Genomic DNA, 14689 nt, shown 5'->3' with positions numbered 1-14689 from the left:
AAGTAATGAAAGGAAAATAGGACAGCGTACCTTTTTAACTGAGAGTGTAAATATGAAGATAAGCGGGTAGCTTCTTCCAGATGCTTGAGAAGACAGTTTTGTTTTTCTTGCAGGATCAATCTATCAACAAATAAAGGACTTCATCATGTCAGGGAAAATTAAACAAAGTCAGGTATGTAATCTGATTTCTAAAAAAATGAGCTATGGTGCATATTAGTATGGCAAATCAAGACCGATGCAACCTTAGCTTACTGATACTGAAGAGACTCATTGCTCTAAAGGTGTTGCGTACTCCTTCCCCTCCTCCCAATGGGCAGATGAACCAAAATCAAGACTAGTTGACTCGTCACATCCTTGATATACTGTGCCACAATGCTTTGGCAACCAAGGATATTCCAGATTCTTTTGTCAGATTTCACAAGAACGTGTTTTTAGAATACAGAAAAAAGCATTCTGGAACTACATATAAAGACAGCCACTTATTGCACACACAATGCTCATCTCACATGCACCAAAATGATCATTTTATTATACATCATCTGGTAGACATTTTTTTACACATATTACTAAGCTCTTACGAGGACAGGCAATCTTTCTGCGTATAAGATAGCCAAATTTGGGCACGCTTGAATGAACAAACTGAAATACAAATTTTTTAGGTCATAAGCAATGCTACAGCAGAGATGAAAGCCTAGCACATTCAACTATACTTAAGTCACTTGCCTTGAATGCCACAAAAGTACAGTACAATGACCTGAAGCCTGCCCAATCCCTTCTCAAGTCTAACATGCTTATCTGGCTTCATCTATACCGCATTAGATAGAACTACTAACATGCGCCTTGTTCAATGGACCACTGCAACAAGCTTCTCTCGGGGTTAAGCAAATTACACTGACACTTGGGTTTACATTTCCACAGCCTACAAAATGTCAGTGGGTGCAAGAGGACCATGTGAACAAGCGGCAACTTTAGAGACTTTCTGTAGTAATTATTTAATTATTAAGTGCTTTTTTTATGTACGTATCATTGATTATTTAGATTCCCTTTCAGGACACAAGGTAGATATTGGCAAACCGCTCCCCCAACTTCCCAGACATGATCACGTTTGAATAAGATTGTTTCAAAGAATTTGCAGACTCACTTTCAGACATGTAGTAGTACTACGCTACGCTCGCGGAGTGTGTGTAGTTTGCGCTACTACGCGAATTGCACATAGCACAGTGCAAAAACGCGTAGCGGGCATTTTTTGCTTGCTCGCGGTCCTCAACGACAAGTTTGCGACCTCGAGCGAGCAAAATCAACATCCCGGCAAGACTTTTTGCTCGTTCGCGATCAGAAACATCAAGTTGTCAATCGCGAGCGTGGAAAATAAACCTCTCTGCGAGATTCTCAACGCGGGGAGGTCAGGTTTCTCATTGCGAGTGCTCGCGTATGCTCGCAACCGGTCTCGATGTGAAACTACTAGTCCTCGTTGAGAAAGCTGGCACTCAAGTACAAATCTACTAGAGCGGCAGAAAACGACCGCTTGCACTGTGCAAGATGCCGTTTGCAATGATTGCACAGTACGGCCAAGCTTCTGGCACTGTGCAATCAGGGCGAACAGCATTTTCCCTACTGCGAAGTGCACTTCGCGTAGCTACACGTAGCGCTACTAAGCAAACTATGCCCAGGGTTACTAGATACTATAAGGACAAAGTAGTCAATTAAATGTGAAGATAGATGGAATCATCAGTCCAAACAAGATGGAATACATCAACTTTAAGACTAGCCTGGACATGGAGGGTGGGTAAATATACCTCCTCTCTTTCTAGTATTGTGTGTCAGATTGCAAATCCCAGTAAGAATAATAAATCATGAGGAGCCAAAGGCAATTCACTATACCTAGGACGCACATGGCCTAACATTCCTGCACAAAACCTTAGTAGCCAGGACATGTATAGTTTACATTAAATTCATTACCGAGGACTCGTGCGCTAATCAAAGAGGGCTAAAATACTCCAACTTGCAGAGCAGCTAGATAGTACACAAAAAAAACCTCCACTTTCATTATTACACATATGATTTGAGAATTTCAGCGGGAGTTAACATATTGTCACAACCCTAGGCCCTTTACTGTATCATACATTCTCTGCGAAGCAAAGAGCCAGGTTGTTACCCTTACCCTATGCCTACTGCACAAAAGCTTACTAGCTTTTGAGTTAAAACACAAATTTACTGTGCCAGGTAATGGGCAATTCCCAGTTAAGATTAAATATTGCAAGCCCTTTTGTTGGAATGTTCCTGTGTGTATTTTCTTGAACACTAATTCAATTTAAGAATATATTAATTTTCCTATAGGAATGGGTTCCTGGTTTTTCTATAACACCGTTTTATTCAGTTTCTTAAGTAAATTGATAAACATTGCAGGCAATTTGCATCTTTTGAGTCTTCACTTCATTGAATCTTAGACCTCCAAATTCTTCTTTTACAAACTTGGGGTCCCCCCCTCTATTTTGTGGATTCCAGCTACAGAGGATTTTCTCCCTCCCTCCTCATCTCCTCCAATCAGCCTTGTGTGCTCTTTACAGTCATCATATTTTGTGGCATTTCCTTGGACATCCTCTCCCTTTGTATAAATTGTTTGCTTTTTGATCAGTTGCTATGCTTCTATGAATGTAATAAAAGATGAATGTGAACTGTAAATGCAGAATGTAGACCCAGACTCTTCTTATGCAGAGCAAAGACACTTATTTTTCTCTGCTTTGGTAAGAATAATGTTAATGCCTTTTTTAGTCTTTCAAGTTTTACCACACCTGAACAGGATCATTTCTGTTCAATGTGCTGTTAGAGCACCACCAAGAGATAGGGTGGCAGCATGGCATCTACTCAAACTGTTTAGACATTGCCTCTGAGTAAACTTATCGTATCCAATCAGCACATGCCATTCAAGTGGCCATTCATCCTGCAGCATATTACTAAGTCTGCAATGCTCCTCACGTTTCATATAACCACTGCCACCGAAAACTAGTCTGAATGAAAAACGAAAGCATGCTCTTTCACATTCTTATTGCTTGTTTTACATCATCAACTAACGAATTATGCAACAGACTTGGATAGGAAATGAGAATATGAAACGACATGCTCTCTAGGGAGGGTAGGAGGATTACGCCCTTAGTGGTTGTGTGCACATATATACTTCGACCAATAGGTCTTTTCCGGCTTATTCTCTGTTCAATAATTCAATTCACTCTTTATTTTATTTCAAGGAACCATATTTATTTCATAATTCCTTTTGTTACTTTTTCAATTCCATATTGTTCTTATTTTACAATAGACTTCATTGTTCCACATTTACCCTATGCATTTCGGGTCATATGGGACCCTTTCTCAGGGGTGGTGGTGGAATGCAAGTCTGCCTTGGTACTTGGTGTTCGTCTTTCCGTGTGTCAAGTTGACACACGGAAAGACGAACACCAAGTACCGAGGCAGACTTGCATTCCACCACCAATCCTGAGGAAGGGTCCCATATGACCCGAAATGCATAAGGGAAATGTGGAACAATGATTGAAAAAGTAACAAAAGGAATTATGAAATAAATACGATTCCTTGAAATAAAATAAAGAGTGAATTGAATTATTGAATAGAGAATAAACCGGAAAAGACCTATTGGTCGAAGTATATATGTGCACACAACCACTAAGGGCGGAATCCTCCTACCCTCCCTAGAGAGCATTACGATAAAAGTGTTTCTAAACAAAACACTTGGAAGTGACTGCACAAAATCCAAACAAGATGGAATGATTAAATAGTCAGAAGAAACTAGAGTGCACCCACGGATCTAAGAAATAAATCTGAAACTACAGTCATGCCCTCTGGTGGATCAAAAGACAAACAGCCATTTTTGCCACCAATTTGTGTTCAGTGGAGCTCTCAACGTTCCAATACATGTTGATCCACTGGAGACAAAACACTGCATCTCAACTGTGTTAATGTGGTCTTCTATCCACAATGAGAAAGTGAAGTATATATTCACTAAAAGGATTGCATGATTTACAGATAAGTACAAAGCAGGGCAAACGATCAGCCACTGAAGCATCACAATGTCTTTTGCATAGAAGACAGATTTTTAAAACGGATAGCAAAAAAAATAAAGCAAAAAACAAATGTTCTTAGTTGACAGACGTATGTACTACGCTCTGTTGTAGAAAAGGCCACTTACCTCTCTGTGGCACCCTGAGTGGATGTGGCCCTCGCCCTCTGGATCTCTTCTTCCAAACGCCTTATTTCCTCTCCCAAGTGGGCAAGGTCATCAGGCGACCGTCTCTGTTGACTGATGAGGACCAACTCTTGGAGAAGAGCTTCTTTCTCCTTGATGAGCTGCAGACGGTCTCGGTCAGTCTCAGCCATACCAGGCCAGGACTCGTTATCAAGCAAGGCAAGTTGGTGCTGTATGCTGGAAACTCTTGGAGGGAAAACAGCAAAAAATGTTATTACCAAAGATTAAAGAAAGAGCAACATCGGTCAACAGTGTCTATGCAAATAGAGAATTGATTTCAGGATAAGGTACACTAGCAAACGTTCACCTTACTTCGTAGACACGCCTATGTATTAATCAGATCTTCTCTGCCTTTGACATTAGCATTACGATCTATCTTTTCCCAATATTATTGCATGTTGTGTTTATTGATACATTAAATATTTTAATGAACATTATGACAAAAGTTCAGGTAAAAAAGATCAGGAAACAAAAACTTAAGAAATGGAGCTGGGTTTGAACAAAAATGTTTGTGTTCCTGAATTAGAACTCCATCAAACAGTCTTCCAACAGGGCTACCTCTGATCTAGCTATTCCATCATGATCTTTTTGGAACAGGGGTACAATGTACACATCGAAAATGTTCATCTCCTTCCCTAACACAGTAATTTGTAAGTTGTAATGTGTGCCACATTTTAGGATCAATGTTGAAGCTCTGATTTTAGATCATATGTTGCAAGCGATTGGCTCTTGCTCTTCAATAATAAGTCTTGGATGTCACAGAATAAAACCCAGCTTTACAAATAGCATGATGCCCACAGTAAAAGTGGCATTTTCAAATACAAAATCTTTGGCAGCATGGTGCCATTAAAAACGTTTAGGTTAACAGAATGGAACTTCTGTACAGGAGCATGCCATCCTTTCTTTATATGTAGGACCATGAGTAAGATAGGCTATACAAATAATAACAAAGACATCTGTTGCCCACGCCAATAAACTAACCATTCAACAGCAGCAATCCGTGATCTCAACCTGCCTAATACCACTCACCGGTTTGCTGCGAAAGTCAGCATAAGGGCATTGAACAGCGCCACTATATGCCATTCCTTGATAATGCTACATACCCCTGCTATTTATGAACGAACAGTCAAGCTGTTAATACTTCCTGATATTGTGACACCACTGATCTGTATGTGGTTGATATTCAATGAATAACTCATTCAGGTTGTTGGAATTAGGTAGCCTGGCCTAGGGCAAGACTAACATTCAGAGGCACAGTGTAGAGGTTGCAGACCACCCAAAAGTAACTCCACGCAATAGCACTCAAAAAGAAAACACTACACCAAAATTATATGAAAATACGTACTGCTTTATATAAAAATAATATTCTCTTTGTTGTCGAATATAAGTAGCTCACATATAAATAGCTCAAAACATTTCAAGTCACTTTTAGGTTCAGCAGTTACACTTTTGCACTCAGTATATACTGTACTTTAGGATCAGCAATTACTTTTGAAATTGCATTACATTTGCCAGGTAATCAATAATGACACTTTCAATTATATCAAATCCACATTAAGCAGGATTAACAGTATACCTCATTAAGCACTGTACTTGTTTAACCTGTTGTAATTATGACTTCCTATGACTCTTCAAAGAGGCAATACCAGCACTTTACTTTAGATCAGATTCTAGCATACCAGATTTGCAGAGGTAATCAATAATGACACTTTCAATTATATCAAACCCACATTATGCAGGATTATCAGTATACCTCATTAAGCACTGTACTTGTTTAACCTGTTGTAATTATGACTTCCTATGACTCTTCAAAGAGGCAATACCAGCACTTTACTTTAGATCAGATTCTAGCATACCAGATTTGCAGAGGTAATCCCCTCTGCCACATTTGAACCTTAACTCACTAGGATGACATGTAACCTTGTTCTCTTCAGCAGGCCCCCCCTCCTCCTGTACACCACTGCAGGCACTGCTTAGAGAAGTCTACCCCCACTTCTCCTTACTGTAGCGTGGAGACGATGTTTTCCCAGTCTCCACGCGTCGCTGCTGTTCTGGGGCTTCTTAAGGGTTCAGTTCGCCGATCTCACCACTCCACGCCCAGCACACTGCTGACTCGGCACTGGCGTGGGGAGACTTCAACCACAACACTCCCCGCTCTAGGGACGCGGCGCTGGCGTGGGGAAATTCCAATTGGGACAATCCTTAATTACGGGGCACTCCGCTGCTGGCGCCCAGCCCCTCGCTCGCGTTCCCGAGGGTTTCCTCACACGAGCGGTACTGCGCAGGCAAGCGCCGGGTTACTCCCGCCTCCACCACCGGCCTCTCCTTACCACGCCCAGCGGCTCCAGTTGGCATGCGCGGTGAGAGAGTGTCTCTCCTCGGCGATCGCGCAGGGCAGGAGACGCCTCTTCCTTTCTCCGCCTACCCGGAAACAGTCCGGGGATTCCTCCGCTCCGCTCCGCTGTAGTCTGTTACGGCGCCACTTGCCTCACGCCGGTAATGGGCAGAACGGCCTGTCAGCTTGCCGCCTCCGCTCCTCAGCTTCCACACGCCGGCTCCTTCGCAGAGCGACTCCTTGCTCCGCTGCCACAGGTACCAAGAGGGCCACAGAGGGGGTGTAGCGCAGAGGGGGGGCCCCAGGAGTCGGTCAGCTACCGATGAATAGCTTGAGCAAAAAGGGGAGGGGGCACCAGGATTAGCCCCACTCCAATTGGGACTCGTGCTAACAGTCTCTTTAGGATCCTCTTGCTGGACCAATCTCTTTAGGATCCTTTGCTGGGCAGAGGACCGCACTCCGCAGGCTGCGGTCTCCTTCTCCTTAATTCTTCCCCTCCCTGACTTAGAAAAGGGGCAAGCTAGGCGCCCAGGGTCTCCAGGAACTTCCCACAGCGGGGCCAAGACAAATAACTAAAAGGGGAGTTGTGGGCTGGACCAAATAGACAGCTTCCAAGTCCAGGAGGTCAATCCAAAGTCCAACCTTTTCCCACCCTTAGCTACCACCTGTCCTCCAGCTGACTTCCACAGGTAGACAAAATGGCTGCCCCGCATTCCGCCTTATATAGGCTGCCCTTCAGTGGTCCAGAATGGACCAGAAGGTTCTGGAATGTCCTATGTTAGGCTATGGCCAAGTTCTGTTGGTGACAGTTGGTGGCCACCATTTTAGGTGGTGCCAACTTTCCTGTCAGAACAGGCCTCTGGGCCTGAGGTAAAAGATTATGAGGGGGGAAAAAACACCTACCCCCCTGGCCAACACCTACAAAAAGTCAGTAGACACAAAAATTAATAAGGGTATGAGGGGCAAAAAAGGGGACAAAATAAATAATTATTAGGAGGGACTTCGCCAAAAAGCCAGACAGGTCTAACACAGGTGAACAACCTTTTCAAAGGTGAAAGGTATTCCTATTCAGTGTGTTTGGCCAAATGGATTTCCGATGAAGGCTGTTGTGGATATGGAGTCAACACTTCCTGGCTGTGTATGTAAGCAGTGATCCACATTTTCAGAAGAACTAAGAAACACCAGAACAGTGGAGTACTAGAAATCTCATCTGCTTCCATAAATGGCCGGACACCGTCTGGAGCTGGCAGTCACAAAGTAAACAGCTTCAGTGTTATCTCTTTTTCTAGCAAGATGAGATAAGTCAGACATGCGGCAGACAGATACAAATACCTACCTCTTTGGGGACCTCTAATAACAGTAGAGTGAAATCTTTATTTCCAAGAAAACATCTTACAGAAATATGGGTCATTTACACATTTAGAGATTATACAAATAGTGGAGTATAAAACCTAATGTAGTAAATTGAGTGATACAACAATTACATAGTTCCAAATTCAAGAACAGTCCATTTCAGAAAATTCGAGCAGCCACCTTACATTTCATACATTTCACAATTAATCAACAAGCCCTAAAAAACATTGTCTAAAGCAGAAAAGTGTCTTCTTCTGTATAACACTGACATATCTTGCAATGGCTATTGCTATGTCAAAACATTTCATAGAAAATAAAGTGTCTAATGCATCAATCCAAGCTAATACTTAATGCCTTTTAAAAACTGGGTGAAGGATTTGAAATCTTTTCGCCTTAAAATGCAAGGAGTCTAAAAAAAAGTTACTGTTCAACTCTAAGATCAAATATATACAATTACTTATTTTGATGAATTCTATGGCAGGACCGGAGGCTCGGATTATGCTTTTCTTTCTCCGCCATTTATTAAAATACAAAAACACAGCAGCCCAAGAAAAGCTCTTATTGGAACAAAAATCATCTTTTCCAAGAAAAACTTGTGAAAAAACCACCAAGTATCATAAATTTAGTGCAAACGTCTCAGACTTAAACTACAAGTCCCAGTACTCCAACTTGTAAGGACCCGAAGGTAGTCCTTTCACAGTGTCCATTATCCCTAGATAGGAAGTCCCCTCTCTCTGTCCTGCCTCTTTCTTTGCTGCTCACGCAGCCAGTTAAGTGTTTCTCTTTTGCTCTTGGGTTTTTTGTTGGGTTTGCCTCAGGTTTGGAGTTTTCTTGTTAGTCTTTCGGGGGCTGTTGAAGCGCTGTGGCAGCTTTTTCTTTACAGAGCCCCGAGGGTGTCGCGGGAGCGGTTTTCCGCTTCTTTCGCGATCTTTATTCCCGTTGTTGTTGCGCGACGTGTATCGGCCGCTAGAGAGCACTGCGGCGTCTCGTTGGTCTTCAGCGCGGTTTTCTCCTCAGAGGAGCCGCGCTGAGGAGACCAACGAACGCGGAGCCTTGCCCTCGTGCCCCCTCAATTACGCCCGGTTCTGTCTGGGTCTGTAGCCCTGATTTTGGTGATTGTGTTCACTTCTACGCCCTGCTGAGGGTCTGTATTGCGGTTTTACCGCGTTTATGCCGGTGGTGCCGGTTTGAGCACTCCTTAGCTCCTGGTGTGGTAGCGCGCCGTGGGGGGGCAGACCTGGTCCCTTGTGGTGGGTCAGCGCGCTGTGAGGGGTTTGAGTGCGCCCTAATTGCGGTCAGTCCCTGACGCCCAAAAGCCGTGCAGTCCTTCGGTCTGGCTGAATACCTGTTGACCTCCACTTCGCTGGGGCAGTGTTTGGGAGCCCTTTGGGTGTCTCTAGGTCACGTTAACGGGGGGATTGTCTCTCAGGGTGACTTTAGTCATGGAGGATGAGTACTATGAAGAGTCCCATTCATACCTGAATGATGATGAGTTCTATCAAGCGGTTGATAGTTCTATTTACAGGTGTGTGACTGAGGTGGTTGGCCCTATGGAGGACCGCCTTTCAGCGCGCATTGTAGAGGAGTACGCCAAGTTGGCTCGTGCTGACCTTCCAGGCCCTTCAGGGGAGGGCCCCCCAGCCCCGAAGAAACCTTGCAGGGAAGGGCCTTCTGAGTGGCCCAAGGGGTGGATAAGGGCGCCTTTGAGCGTCTTCGGGACGCATTCTTAGCTAAGGCGACCGCTCCCCCCGCGGAGCAGCCCTCTGCCCCGGTGGCACCTTCTGAGGTTGCCCCTTCTTCTCCTGATAGGGATTCCCCGGATTCGGATGAGGATGGTGAATCGGAGCGTTCCTGGCGTCCTTCGGGCTCGGTGGCTGAGTTGCCTCTGGATAGCTCGGGCATGCTGGACCCGGATGAAATTATTCATCCGCGGTCAGCTGCGTGGGCCCCGGGCGACAAGGTAGCCAAGTTCGTTGCGAGCAGGCTGCGCAAACCGCTGGAAAAGGAGGCCAGAGGACGTTTACGGGGGGAATGCCCTAGACCGTCTTCAGAAGGCAAAGTGGCCATGACTCCAGACCTTGATGCCAAGATGGTGACATTTTTGGCGAAGTTCATGAAGGACCCGCGCAAGGGCATAGACCGTTCTTGGCGGTCCTGTCAAGATAAGTTGTTGGACGCGGTGGGTCCGATCACTAAAATACTGGATATGGCGGAGGAGGCAAAGGTCACAGGTGCAACCATTTCCCCTGAGGTGCTGTCGAATTGGGCGCAGAGGGTGGTTATTTTCTTGGGTAACGCCAACTGCGCCCTATCGACAGAACGCCGTCGGTCCTTTTTAATTAAGCTTGACCCGAAGCTAGGGGACCTAGCCTCTTCGGAGGCGGGGGCTGTGGCCCAAGGGGGTCTGTTTGGCGAGCCCTTCTTTAAGGAGTTGGGCAAATTCGTCTCCACCTTTACCTCGCTGGATAAGGCACAATGCAGCATTAAACGCGTTTTCCAACAGCGTTTTTCCTCCGGGGCTGGTCGCAGCAGGGGGCGTGCGACCGGGCGTGGTGGGCAGAATGCCGGCAACAGAGGGCAAGGCTCCGGACGAGGGCAGTATAATACATCTGCCAACTATACAAACTTCTATCCCACCAGAGGACAGCGCTTTGGAGGTCGCGGCTTCAGGAAAGGTGCCGGAAACAACTCCGTTACCGGTGAGTGTGTTTCCTGTGGACCAGGTTCGCGTTGGCGCCGTTTAGCGGCCTTCTGGGGGGAGTGGGCACATCTCACTGCGGACGCTTGGGTGTTACAGTCTGCGGTTTCCATATAGAATTCTACGATCAGCCTTTTCAGGTGAGTGCCCCTCCTCTGATGGTGTTCTCAGAGTCCGATGCGTTGTTGATAGACAAAGAGGTCGCGGACTTGCTTCGCAAAGGGGCCGTTCGTCGTTCAACATGTCATCCCTCGGGGTTCATCAGCAACCTATTTCTTGTGGACAAGCCCGGCGGAGGCCGTCGCCCAGTCATCAATCTCAGAGAGTTCAACGGGTGGCTGGTGTATCGCCACTTCAAGATGGAGGGGATCCATCTTTTACGCGATATTCTTCTCTCACAGGACTGGTTGGTGTGGTTGGATTTAAAGAACGCCTATCTGATGGTTCCCATTCATCCCCCGCACCGTCGTTTCCTGCAGTTTGTCTGGAAGGGTCAGGTGTTCGAGTACGTGGCCCTTCCTTTCGGACTGTCTTCCGCTCCGTGGTGCTTCACGAAAATGTTGCACCCGGTGATAGAGTTTTTGCGCGGTCAAGGCATTCGACTCATCGTCTACTTGGACGACATTTTGCTTTTAGACCAATGCCCTCGGAGGTTGCGACTGCAGTTGCAGCTGACAGTGTCACTTTTACAGAGGTTGGGGTTCGTTATCAACGAGGCCAAGTCGGTTCTCGTTCCCTCTCAACGGATAGAGTTCTTGGGTTTCATCATCGACTCTGTCGAGGCCAACCTCAGTCTTCCAGCTCGCAAATTGTCCAAGATCCGGCATGTGTTGCGACAGACGGTGGAGAGATCCCACACGTCTTTGAGCTAGATCGCCAGAGTGGTGGGCCTTTTGTCGTCATCCATTCAGGCGATTTTCCCAGGGCCGCTTCATTACAGGGCCCTCCAACGCCTCAAAGCCTTTCACTTGCGCAGAGGTTTGTCTTACGATCAAGTAGTTCCTCTCTCGGAAGAGGTGAAGGAGGAGATGATGTGGTGGCTTTCACACATGGAAGCCTGGAATGGTCGGGCGATTTTTGTGTCGGTCCCGGATTTGGTTATCGAATCCGATGCCAGCAGAGCCGGTTGGGGCGCACGCTGCAGAGAGTTTTCCACAGGCGGCGCCGGTCGCCGGAGGAGCAGAGGTTGCACATCAACTGTCTGGAACTCTTGGCGGGGTCCTTTGCCGTTCGTTGCTGGACCAAGGATTCGGTGCAGTCGTGCGTCCTGCTGAAGATGGACAATGTCTCAGCCGTGCGTTATGTAAACCATCTGGGAGGTTCTCGGTCTCGTGCGCTAGCAAATCTAGCGAAGGAGTTTTGGACCTATTGCTTGGACAATCATGTGTCAGTACAGGCGGAGTACTTACCGGGTCAGTCCAATCAGGTGGCGGACTGGCACTCCAGATATCTTCGGGATTTCAGTCAGTGGAAGCTGGATGTTCAGGTTTTTCAATGGCTGAACGGCCTTTGGGGTCCTTTGTCGATCGACCTCTTTGCCTCTCGGTTGGACCATCAATTTCCGAGGTTCTTCAGTTGGAGGCCGGATCCGGCGGCGGCGGCCACGGACGCGTTTCTTCAGGACTGGAGCCGAGAGTCTCCTTATGCGTTTCCTCCCTTCTCCATGGTAACGAGAAAGGCGGCTCAGCTTCGCCGCCAAGGGGGAGAGCTGGTCCTAGTGACACCGTTCTGGAGGTCTCAAGTGTGGTTTCTAGTTCTACTGGAACTTTCTTTCTCCAATCCTACTCCCCCAGTTTCCTCACCTGCTTCTCAGTCCGGATCAGGACCCTCATCACCTCCTCGTGCAGGGTTCTCCCCACCTCATGGTGTGGAGGCTTTCAGGGGACGCTGGTCGCTCCCAGGGCTTTCGCGACCAGCTGAAGGACTTTTGTCAAAAGCCTGGGCTCCCAGTACATCGAAGCGCTACAAATCCGCTTGGACTAAGTGGGTGCGTTGGTGTCTTCGACGAGGTCTGGATCCCTTGGTCGCAGGAGTGGTTCCCATCCTAAATTTTCTAGCTGAATTGGCTACGGCGGGTTTGGCATATCGCACAATTAATGCCATGCGTTCAGCGATTTCTGCTGCGCATCTGCCGATGGACGGTTCCCCTGTGGGTGAACATCCTTTTGTATGCAGGCTTTTACGAGGAATCCGGTTGTCCTTGCCGCCGGAACCTCGTTACTCCGTCCTCTGGGACGTGAATATAGTGTTGAACTTGTTTCTTTCCTGGCAGGCTAATAGATACTTGTCTTTAAAGGAGCTTTCGGCCAAATTGGCCATGCTGTTATGCTTGGTGTCGTGTCGCAGAGTGTCAGATGTTCGAGCACTGGATGTGTCCGCACGGGTGTTTTCACCTGATGGCGTCACCTTTACGGTTGGCCGCCGCACGAAATCTGGCTCCAGGACGATTACGTATCCTGCTTTTGTGGATGTTCCAAAATTGTGTGTTGTGCACTGCTTGAAAGCGTATGAGGACATCACTTGGGATCTCCGCCCTCCGGGCGAGCGTCAGTTGTTGATTGCCTTGGGAAAGCCACACCATGCAGTCTCTTCCCCCACCATTGCCAGGTGGGCGCGCTGGGTCATGCAGGAAGCGGGCATAGATACTAAACGTTTCGGAGCTCATTCTGCCAGAGGGGCCATGGCCTCTAAGGCTTTTGCAGTAGGTGCACGATTGGAAGACTTGATGCGGGCAGCGGATTGGTCTTCAGAGTCCACTTTTAAGAAGTTTTACTTCAAACCAGTGGTGGATATTGCCCGTTTGGTGGTGAGTAAGCTTTAAACTAGCATAATCCGAGCCTCCAGTCCTGCCATAGAATCGAAATTTGCCTAGCTAGTGTAACGGTAAGTTTCAATTCTATTAAGGACATGGAAGCGAGAATTATCCCACCCAGATCGTCCACAGATGACGTCCCACCCGTATTTCAGTAAGTACATAGGTTTCTAGTTTCGGTACTGTTGAATTCATGCCTGAATTTGTCTCTGCTTATGTTTGCTGACATGCATCTTGTTGTACAACGCTGACGCGGATGTGTTTTCTCACTAGGAAATGATGGTGCCAAACAGGACCAGTGAAGATGAAGCGTAATTCGCGAAGAAAGAGGAAGGACAGAGAGAGGGGACTTCCTATCTAGGGATAATGGACACTGTGAAAGGACTACCCTCGGGTCCTTACAAGTTGGAGTACTGGGACTTGTAGTTTAAGTCTGAGACGTTTGCACTAAATTTATGATACTTGGTGGTTTTTTCACAAGTTTTTCTTGGAAAAGATGATTTTTGTTCCAATAAGAGCTTTTCTTGGGCTGCTGTGTTTTTGTATTTTAATAAATGGCGGAGAAAGAAAAGCATAATCCTCGCCTCCGTGTCCTTAATAGAATTGAAACTTACCGTTACACTAGCTAGGCAAATTTCGATTCTCTGCTAGGGCCTGGATATTCTCCAGATTGGATCAATACCTATATGGATCAGTAAAATGTAGTTCTGTATGCCTTTGTCAGGGATTTGGGAAAATGGAAAACCCTAGACTTTCAATTTGGTGCATTACAAATCTGTCCCATCGATTCACTATATAGTTTCTCCAACTGTTACATTGAGAAAACAGTTAGGCCTAGATGCATCAAGCCGTTTACGAATCGCAAAGGCCGAAATTCTGCGAATTTCGGCCTTTGCGAATCGCAAACGGTTTATTTGCATGTTTTGGCATCAAAAATTCGCAAATTAAGGAATTCCAAAAATTTGTGATTCCTTATTTTGCCATAGCATTTAAGGAATCACAATTTTACGATTCCTTAAATTTTATGTATGTAGCATTTTTCAATTGCGAATTTTGGTTAAGAAATCGCAAATTACCACCAACTTGTAGTTGATGTAAATTTGCGAATTCTTTTAAAAATGCACAATTTGGCATTTTTGAAGGTGGCTTGTGACGCACACAGATGCCCATTGGGCATGTATGTGCGTCATATGCACACACATGTACATTTCAGGGGTGCAGCAGGGTGTCCTTGAG

The 14689-nt window shown here is 46.2% G+C and overlaps 1 protein-coding gene across 1 annotated transcript in view; it reads right to left on the bottom strand.

Annotated features, from left to right (window-relative positions):
• Positions 1–14689, bottom strand: part of WWC3 (WWC family member 3) — a 638290-nt gene that overhangs the window by 209324 nt on the left and 414277 nt on the right. The window contains exons 9-10 of the mRNA XM_086934786.1: positions 4199–4441; positions 31–120 (exon numbers count right to left, since the gene is read on the bottom strand). Of these exons, the coding sequence (XP_086790912.1) occupies positions 31–120; positions 4199–4441 (333 nt within the window). The remainder of the gene's footprint in view (positions 1–30; positions 121–4198; positions 4442–14689) is intronic.

This window comes from Lissotriton vulgaris, chromosome 8, assembly GCF_964263255.1.
Source record: "Lissotriton vulgaris chromosome 8, aLisVul1.2, whole genome shotgun sequence".
In the NCBI taxonomy this organism is placed as follows: Eukaryota; Metazoa; Chordata; class Amphibia; order Caudata; family Salamandridae; genus Lissotriton; species Lissotriton vulgaris.
Note: the sequence above shows the minus strand (reverse complement) of the source record. Positions and strands in the feature narration are given on the sequence as shown.